The sequence below is a fragment of the Mucor velutinosus genome (genome assembly GCF_035048745.1).
Source record: "Mucor velutinosus strain NIH1002 chromosome Unknown tig00000025, whole genome shotgun sequence".
NCBI lineage: Eukaryota > Fungi > Mucoromycota > Mucoromycetes > Mucorales > Mucoraceae > Mucor > Mucor velutinosus.
In genome coordinates this window covers 232,320-242,662 of record NW_027041922.1, presented here as the reverse complement: position 1 = coordinate 242,662, position 10,343 = coordinate 232,320, and the positions used below count along the sequence as shown (strand labels likewise).

The window sequence follows — 10,343 nt, the reverse complement described above, 5'->3', positions numbered from 1 at the left end:
GTCTTCTTTATGCTTATCTCATCTCGGTGTTCAGGATTTAGGAGTATTAATTGATAGCCATTAGTAATCGATTAGTCATCATTAGTAATCATTATGTCATGCCAAGCTTTATGCAACCTTATCATGTCAAGTACCTATCAACGTCAAGTATCAAGCCAATGTCATAATTATGTAATTATGACTCATGTTTCAGATTACGAATCATTACGCTTATCCATGCTATATCCCTGTCTCAGCATTTATGTCCGCATCTCTTGTCAAGTATAAATATCATGTCCTTTTCCCCTCCATCCTTGACAGTTGTAGATTATCTTGTATATCTTATTCTCACTTACTTTAAGATAATCGTTTTGTTAAATAAATCCTCTGTTGAAATCAAGTTCTTGACACTATAATCTACCAAACAACTCCCCCACGTACGTTTTTCAAGTCACCTAAAGTCAAGCCACCCGAAGCCAAGCCACCCAGAAGTTTTTCAACCCCCGAAAATTTCCAAGTCACGAATTAGACACAACAATGTCATTATCGGAGGAACAGATCCACACCCTGCACGAGGTTATCTCACAATTCCGAGCACTACAGGATACTTTGCCGACACAACTGCAAGGCATTCGAGATACTTTGACCACTCAACAACAGCAAATCAATAATTTGTTAAATAGCTCAAATATCCCAAATGATTCGAACATCAAGGTTCCATTACCCTCCCCGTTCAACGGCAAACCTGGCCAATGCGGCACCTTCTTCTCTCGACTGGCAGTATATTTCGCAGCGAGCACCACCTATACACTACGGCTCAACTGATGTTCTCATGAGAACATCGATGTGCTCATATGAGAATCTATTTGATGTTCTCAAATGAGCACATCGATGTCCCGAAAGGTGAAAAATGCTCTCATATGTGAACATCGGCGTTCCTCAAGATCTATTATAAGTCGGCCGATGCTCTTATGAGAACATCCGAAATGTTCCCATGTGAGCACATCCATACTGTTATATGAGCACATCGATTTTCAAAGATTTGAAAAAAAAATGCTCCTACCGGGATCGAACCCCCAACCTATCGGTTGTGAATCTGACGTTCTTACCACTAAACTACTCGAATATCTTATTGATGTGTCAGATGCTAATACGTAGAGATAGTATATGCAATCTGAGATCTGATCGAGATATAAATGGAAGTAGATATAGAGAGTGTGCAGGAAGATGTTATAGCCTTTTAGTTGAATGGATAAAAAGGTGCTTTATTAATATTAGATTTGAACATTGATTTTATCCAATATAGTTTGTGTAATGTTGTGCGCTATCCAGGTTAATCGCTGTTTAATGTTCCTGGTAGCTGGCGCTCTAGGTTTAAACCTGCGCTTCTTATTCTTGTTTGTGTTTAGTCTGTCAATGATATCCTGCAGATCTAAATCACTGTCAGAATACCCTTCAACCCTGACATCACCCCCCTTCGAGACAAATGTTCGACCCTGAACATCACTTGAACTTGATGAACCAGTGGCAGTGTTTGGCATATGAGAAGAGAGATCGACGATTTTTGCAGGTTGGGTGGTCTCATTTTGCGTGTGGATCTTTGGAATGGCAGGAGTTTTGAAGACAAAAGTACTTTTTGGTGGCCCAGGACGAGAAGTAAGAGCAATGGGAGTTTGGTTTGTAGCAGCAGGAGGGAAAAATTCACAGTAGTAGTGGAATCAGGTTCTGGAGTAGCTTGAATAACGGAAGGTGGGCTGGCAGGAGAAACAACATGAGGTTCATTTCGAAGACCTGGCACCATTTCTGTGTTTTCTGGCTCTGATACACGCTCATCCAGTTCAAGATCTGTATCAACACTGACTGTTTCATTGATTATTGCTGCATCACCACTACTTATATTCGATACTGTAGACTGAGATGACAAATAAGACGATTCTGTAGAAGGAGATGGTGGTGGAGACATGGTATGTGGTGGGGATAGTGTTGGTGGTTGATCTGTGTCTTCAATATCGCTATCAGTAGATGACAAAAAGTCGTATCCATCCATGATTTGACCCAATCCACGTTCGTTGTCCTCTGTTTCATCCATCACACTACTCCCATGTAGAGAGCTATCCTCATCTGATATTTGTTGTGTAAGTATGTGATGATATTGAGAGTGAGTTGGCGGTTTATTAGTGGTAGTAGGTTGTGTAGTGGAGCTGTTGTTTGGCGTGCTCTGATCAGAAATTGGCATGTCGATAAAATCATCTTGAGGTTGATTTAGACTTGGGTTTGATGAGAAAATCGAAGGTGATGGTGAAGAGGAAGTAGCAGTGGTACCATTGGGGTCAGTGGAACTAGTATTTGAGGCCATACGAAGAGAATCGGCTTCACGAACAGCACGACGACTAGTAGTAGGATCATACCATGGCTCCCTGGGTTTGTCACCTTTCGCTGCTTTCAATCTGTCCACATGTACTAACTATTGTAATGGTTCACCAGCAATAGTTTCCAGTTGATAAGTACCAAAATCAGGGAACACCTTTGTCACAATGTAGGGTCCTTTGTAGCGAGGTTCTAGGCCAAATTTGCCTTCATGAGTCAGTATAACCATATCACCCATTTCGAAGTGCGTGGGTTTAATCTTGGCATCCCAACGCTTCTTGTCCGCTTCGCTCATGGCTTTCAAACGAAATTCAGCAGCAGCACGATGTTGACCAAGTAGTTCTAGTTCACGCGAGGTTAGGTCAGCTACCGTTCGTTTGTCCAACAGCATTTCCTTGGTGATATAGGGTCTCAAAACATCTCCAGGCAGTCTAGGTTCACGTCCATACACGAAGTAATAAGGGGAAAAGCCTGTTGTTGAGTGCACTCGAATTCGACTTGCCCACAAAGCCGCATTCACAAAGTCATCCCAGCGATGAATAGCACCATTGACATACTTACGAAGCATTTGCTTGATCACGCCATTGTATCGCTCTACCTTGGAGTTGGTGCGCGGGTGAAATGCCGAGGTGAGCTTGTGATTTATTCCAACACGTTTGGTGTAAGCTGTTACAAGACCACTAGTAAAATTGGCACCTCGATCCGTCACAATTTCAGAGGGACAACCAAATCGCATGACAATCTCCTCATAGATAAAATCCGCTACCGCTTCCATAGATGCTACTGGTACTGATCTTGCAATAGGCCAGTTTGTGAGGTAATCCACAGCCGTCAACAACCATTTGTTTCCGTTTCCAGTTGTAGGCAATTCACCCACAAAATCCAAATGCCAACGATCAAAAGCTTGAGGTATTTGCAGAGGATGCATGACATCTTGATGAACCTGATCACGGCGACTATTCAGCTGACAAGCAGTACAAGTTTTCAGCCAGTCTTGAATATCCTTTCGCAAACCTGGCCACCAGTACCTTTCAGTGAACATTTTTAGCATAGTCTTGATACCAGCATGGCCAAAAGCTTCATGATACTTGAAAACCAAATCAGCACGATCCGAGAACGGAATAAATTTGACTTGCTTTATGCTTCCATCCTCCATCTTGACTAGTCGATACACTGTTCTTTGGCGTACCACAAACTGATCCTCCTCCTTTTCCATGCGTTTTCGCAATGCATCTGATTTCATTTTTTCGTAGTTCTTGTCGACATACAGAATAGGCCAATCAGTCTTGATAGTATCAGACAACTGATCCCAAGCAGCATATAAGTATTCAGGTGCCAACGAAGGTATATTCTCTCCATTTTCCACAAGTAAATCTGGTTTTCTTGAGAGAGCATCCGCCACTTCGTTGTCTTTTCCAGCTTTGTACTCAATATTTGGCGAGAATGCCTCATAATCTGCAATCCAACGAACAAGACGAGGTGTTGGGTTCAGTTGAGACTTGAAGTAGATCAGAGGCTTGTGATCACTATACACAGTATAACCACCTTGACAACCGTCCACAAAACATCGCCATGTTCTCAAAGCATGGATGATAGCAATTAGTTCACGTTCCTGGGCAGGCAATTTTTGTTCAGCTTGAGATAATTTCTTGGATTCATACGCAATTGGCAACCAAGTAGAAGAATCAGGATCCTCCTGTAAAAGCACGGCGCCTACTCCAAAGTCACTTGCATCGGTTTCAATGCGGTATGGCTTGCTCATATCAGGTAGTTTCAATAAAGGAGATGATGTTAGCATTTGTTTGATAGCTTTGAAACTAACTTCACATTGATCATTCCAGACAATAGCACGTTTCTTAGCACCATTACCATGAGTCAATTCAGTAAGAGGAGCAGCCACAGAAGAGAAGTTCGGGCAGAAACGGCGATAATGCTGTGCTAATCCAACAAATTGACGCACCTCTTGCACATTAGTAGGTCTTGGCCAGTCTTGGATAGCTTTCACTTTCGATGACGATGGTAAAATACCATTCGCGGAGACCTTGAAACCCAGAAATTCTAGCTCACGCTTACCGAATTCACATTTCTTCAAGTTGACAATGAGCCCTTCCTTTTCAAAGATGGAGAGTACTTGACGAACATGCTTGATATGGTCTTCTAATGTCTTGCTAAAGATGCAACAGTCGTCCAAGTAAACCAAAGCGAATCTGTCAATGCAATCTTTTAAAACTCCGTTCATCCAAGTTTGGTAACTGGGTGGAGCATTTGAAAGTCCGAAAGGCAGCACGAGCCATTCCCATTTACCATATCGGGTATTAAATCCAGTAAGTGGGATATCAGAGTCTTTTAGCCTAATTTGGTGGTAGCCGGAACGAAGATCCAGGCAAGTGAACCACGAAGCGCCTTGCAAACGATCCAGGCATTCATCAATGCGAGGCAAAGGGGTAGAGTTGCGAATAGTGACCTTGTTCAGAGCGCGGTAGTCAATGCACATTCGCATTTCACCATTTTTCTTCTTGACGAATAATACCGGAGCACCCCATGGTGACGACGATGGTCGAATGAGGCCCAGAGATTGCAGTTCGGTCAGTTGACGCTGCAATTCATCAAGTTCAGCTGGACTCATACGAAAAGGAGGTCTGTTGATGGGATTGACACCTTCAGGAACGTTGATCACATGTGAGAAATTTTGTCTGTTGGGTGGTAGGCCAGGTAATTTGTCTTGAAAAACCGTTGGAAAATCCTTCATCAGTTGATCTGTCCATACCACATTCTCTTGAGTAATTCCAGTACTTGCGCCATCCTTCTCTCCTTGATCCATCATGTACAAGAAACATGCATTTGTGCCTTCCTCCTTCAACATTTTCTCTGCTTGAAGATGAGATACCAAGTAATTTAATTCAGGCGGTTGTTGAGTTGGTGTGCTTGACACACAGGAAGACGACGTGGGTGAGATAGTGGTTTTACCAGGACCACAACAAGACAAGGTCCACGTATCATCAAACCAATCTGCAACAGGCTTGTGTTCCTTGAGCCAGGATCTACCAAGAATGACATCGAACTTTGTATCAAAGACGAATGCTGACATTGGGCTTGTATGACCTTGCAAATTCAAATCGTAGACAATCTTTTCATTAATAGGAGATACATTGCCACCTGCAGTTTCAACCTCTCTTCCATGGATCACGCTACGATGGCCTTCAATCATGTTTGCAATTCTACCTGAGATGTAGTTTTCACTAGCACCATTGTCAATTAGACACTTGACTTTGACTACACCCAGAGAATGGTTGAGTCTGACGGTTGCTCCATACAAAGGTAGAGTTGAGGTATTTGCTGCATTCAATAAATTTGTCAGGTACACAGAGTCAGTGGTGAGGTCAATGGTGGTTGACGTATCCAAATCTTGAATGATAGGAGACAATTCCACAGGACGACGAGTATTTGAGTTCGCAACGACAGGGTTTAAATTCACCACTGGATTGTTGTCTGGCACAGGTACAGAGACATTATCCGGGGTAGTAACAGGCACAGAAACCAAAGCAGGAGAAGACGCAACAGAGGAATCCATCATGGCAATGACTTGATTCAATTCATCCATCTGTGCGTTTCTTTTCTCAACCGCAATTTTATCACACAGGGACAACAGGTAAGAGGAACCACTAGCTTTATTACTACTTTGACATTGGTTGCAATCACAACCATGGTTATCCTCTTCTCTGTATTCAACATCCAAAATACAGTTCAAAACACCAACATTCTTGAAAAGCTTGCGTCTAGTGTCCAGATCCAACTTGTCAAATGCATGCATAATTTCAGTGGCACGGGAGAGGCAATTCTTGGTGGTATGTCCAACTTTCTTGCAGTGAAAACATGTGAGGCTGGGATCATACCTATTACGGCCGCGATTATTGCTGTTTCTCCTGTTGTTATTTCTGTTTCTGTTGTTGTTGTTGCTGTAGCTGTTACTGTTGTTGTCGTTGTTACGATGCATGATGGCATCTAGGTCCATAGGCTGTACATCACCGTTGTTGTTATTGTATCTAGTGTTTGTCTGAACACCAGCACTGATCTCCGGATGGTGGGCGAATTCATGAGCCAGAGCATCAGAGAACAGCTTCTCCAACGTACGTGATTCAATAGGCATGGCGCGAATTTTGGCAATCAATTCCTTGTCCTTTAAACCTCTCATGAAACGATCACATTGCTCACGTTCACTAATATCCTTGATGGGAATGACAGCATCCATAAAACGATCCACATAATCCCGAATTGAACTGGTTTGGCGAATGGTGACCAAAACATCACGGGCCAAATCTTGATCGTTGGTGGGACGGAAATTGCTAATCAAAATGTCCTTCAGCTCCATCCACGTTGTAGGTGTGGTAAGATTACTGTCGGGATCTTCATAATGGGCAACAATAGTGGCAGCACGTCCAGATAGCAAAGAAGAGGCAAAATTGTAGGTGCGTTCTTCATTCCAGCTGTTGTGCAGCTTTTGTTTGTCAATCAAACGAATCCAGGCATCAATTTCACTTGCATTGCGAGTGCCACTGTATGTAGGTGGTGTTGGCAACTTGACAGCAGGTGCTTGATTTTGTGCCTGAATGAAGGCAGTCATCATGTTGGTGAGCATGTGTTGGTTTTGTTCCATGAATTGAACATAGTTGGGTGGTATTTGTTGTTGTTGATTGTCTTCAGCCATGTTGTTTAAATAAAATGTGGTGAGAGAGACCAGAGAGAGTGTTGACTCGAGATTTGTGTGTTTGTTTTGATAGTTGGATTATTATTTGGGATCTCCGAGTTCGTGGAATAGGAATCAACAGCGAACGAGATGGGGTAGGTAGTGTTCACAGAGAGGAACTATGAACAACTGTAGTAAAGAGGGTTGACTATTATGATTCAGTAAATGCAAAGATCTAATATAGATGTTTCGATCTTTCCCTTTAATGAATACTTAGCCGGCGTGCCTTGATGATCGACTTTTGTTTACTATCTGTTATAGGCGACAAATAGAAAAAAAGGATTTAAAAAATAACAGAAGTTGCTACCAATTGTCAGATGCTAATACGTAGAGATAGTATATGCAATCTGAGATCTGATCGAGATATAAATGGAAGTAGATATAGAGAGTGTGCAGTAAGATGTTATAGCCTTTTAGTTGAATGGATAAAAAGGTGCTTTATTAATATTAGATTTAAACATTGATTTTATCCAATATAGTTTGTGTAATGTTTTGCGCTATCCAGGTTAATCACTGTTTAACGTTTCTGGTACCTGGCGCTCTAGGTTTAAACCTGCGCTTCTTATTCTTGTTTGTGTTTAGTCTGTCAATGATATTCTGCAGATCTAAATCACTGTCAGTATACCCTTCAGCCCTGACATTGAAATATATTCTTTCGCTTTAATAAGTAGTTATTAGGTAATTTTAAATTGCCATTTTCTCGTGCAACTTATAATACGTTTAGTAGTTTTATGAATCTTACAGATAATAAAAGTCTCTCTGTTGCCTACAGTATTATAGTTTAGCTATTCAAACCATTTTATTCATGTGGAAAACTGCACCTTCTCAAATGAGGACATCAATGTGCTCATGAGAACATCAGTTGGGCCGTAGTGTATAAATATTATGTCCTTTTCCCCTTCATCCTTTCCAGTTGTAGATTATCTTGTATATCTTATCCTCACTTACTTCAAGATAATCGTTTTGTTAAATTAATCCTCCGTTGAAATCAAGTTCTTGACATAACCATTGACGCTTGATAGCATATTTATAAGTTGGTTGGTGCTCTCTCGTTACTGTTAAGAGCTTTCTATATTTTTTTTAATAGTAAAACTGAAATTTATTATAACAGTTTAATGATATAATGATTTCAAACCATTTTTTTTACTGATTATTCCAGAGCACGCACTATGTAGTGGTATATATGAGACCGCTCAGTGAAGCAATCTCTAATGAGTGTTAGAATAACGAAATATAGACAGAGTAAATACAATTAGAACTGAATATATTTATTATGTTATTCCAAGATTGAATAGGGATCAAAACTAATGTAGATATCAAAGGTATTTATAGTTATTTGACAGTGCCGCAGCAATAGGACCTTGATCTTGAATGCGGGATAATTGTATAAGCCTTGAACCAGTAGCGAGGATGTGCTGCATCAGAACTCATGAACCACCAGTCAAGGATAAACAACAAAGATGATCCAGGATAGAATGTTCTTCCTAATGGCTTTGACGGAAGAACATTTGTCGGAATTGAAACCCACTTCCAGGGACGAAAGGCCATAGGTTACCACTCTCTAGGAACCAGGATATAGATTAGCCATTTGATGGCACCACTCATGTTCCTTCGTGCTGCTTGAATAAAGACCTCTCACTTCTACTATGCATCTCAGCTCATTCTCAGATTCTCTTATGTAATATACAACGCCTAATACATTTGCCTCTTAGAGATGATCTATATCCTCAACAATGAGATAATAACTGGAAAACATTTTCTATAAGTTCGCATACGCGAACTGGGCTATCTTCGGCTATCTTAGGCTACCTTCCCCTATTTTTCAAACAGCGAGGTACTCGGTGTTTGGGAAATGTTACTAGGAATGATACCTCATGTATCATGGTACTCAAGCACCGTGAGTCTTGCTTCTGATTGGCCATTTAAATGATACCTGTAATAATAGGATATCCTATTCTTATGTATCACTTGCCCTTTGTTCTGATTGGCTTTTAGCGTGATGCCCATGGTACCCATGGTACCTAAGGTACCATTTCTCGACGACTCACGACGTGAGTCGCCCAGAAATGTTATTAGGGTTTCTTTGCTTCCCTTTATTGATTTTGACTATTATTTGTACTTTTGTTCCTAACTGTCTCAATTTTTCTATCTATTTTGTTTTATTTACTCTTTTGCATTCTTTTCTGTTTATTTGTTTTGTTCAATTTCTCTCTCTTTCTATGTATTTATTTTTTATCATTTTAATTCCTATTTTGTCGGGTCCTTGTTTATCCAGTATTCGTTCCCATATTTGTTGTTGCTTCTTTTCTTATTATCGCAGTCTTATCTTTTCCCTTCTTTGTTCATTTCTTAGTATCACAATCTTTTCTTATTCTTTTCATTGTTGCTTTGTTCTATTCTGTTTTGATTTGTTTCTTTTAATTGTCACTATTCATTTTTTTATCACATTCCCTCTTTTATATATATTCTTTGTCTAATATCCCAATCTCTTCTTGTGGTGTTCTTACTTTTTGTCTAATCCCTCCTTTTTTTCCCTTGTTCATTCTTTTGTCCTATTATATCAACGATTGTTTTGTCGGGTATCATATTGAAAGCCGATGATAAGTTGTATCTTGTTCATCATTTTTCTCAATTGCTATTTTTCATTATTGATGAGTGATGTTGATGGCTTATTTAAGATTTATGACAACATATCAAGAAAGTGTAATGCTAATTAACTATTCACGCTTGATAGCGTATTTATAAGTTGGCTGGTGGTCTCTCGTTACTGTTAAGAGCTTTCTATATTTTTTTAATAGTAAAACTGAAATTGATTATAACAGTTTAATGATATAATGATTTCAACCCATTTTTTTTTATTAATTATTCCAGAGCACGCACTATGTAGTGGTATATATGAGACCGCTCAGTGAAGCAATCTCTGGTGAGATAATAACTGGATAACATTTTCTATAAGTTCGCATACGCGAACTGGGCTATCTTCGGCTATCTTAGGCTATTTGTCCCTACTTTTCAAACACCGAGTACCTCGGTGTTTGAAAAATGTTATTAAAAATGATACCTCATGTATCAAGGTACCCAAGCACCGTGAGTCTTGCTTCTGATTGGCCATTCAAATGATGCCCGTAATAATACGAAATCCTATTCTTATGTATCACTTGCCCTTTGTTCTGATTGGCTTTTAGCATGATGCCCATGGTACCTAAGGTACCATTTCTCGACGACTCACGATGTGAGTCGCCCAGAAATGTTA

The 10,343-nt window shown here is 40.3% G+C and overlaps 2 protein-coding genes across 2 annotated transcripts; one reads left to right on the top strand and one right to left on the bottom strand.

The window, feature by feature from the left end:
- Positions 1 to 516: 516 nt before the first annotated feature.
- On the top strand, positions 517 to 804 carry ATC70_000076 (uncharacterized protein; the record flags this gene model as incomplete). The annotated part of the gene is made up of 1 exon (XM_064819498.1): positions 517 to 804. One exon carries the CDS (start codon positions 517 to 519, stop codon positions 802 to 804), a length of 288 nt encoding a protein of 95 aa, XP_064677633.1.
- Positions 805 to 1,411: 607 nt separating this feature from the next.
- ATC70_000075 (uncharacterized protein) lies at positions 1,412 to 7,051 on the bottom strand (the record flags this gene model as incomplete). The annotated part of the gene is made up of 2 exons (XM_064819497.1): positions 1,412 to 2,369; positions 2,445 to 7,051. The coding sequence occupies 2 exons, from the start codon at positions 7,049 to 7,051 to the stop codon at positions 1,412 to 1,414; spliced, it is 5,565 nt and encodes a 1,854-aa protein (XP_064677632.1).
- Positions 7,052 to 10,343: the final 3,292 nt, after the last annotated feature.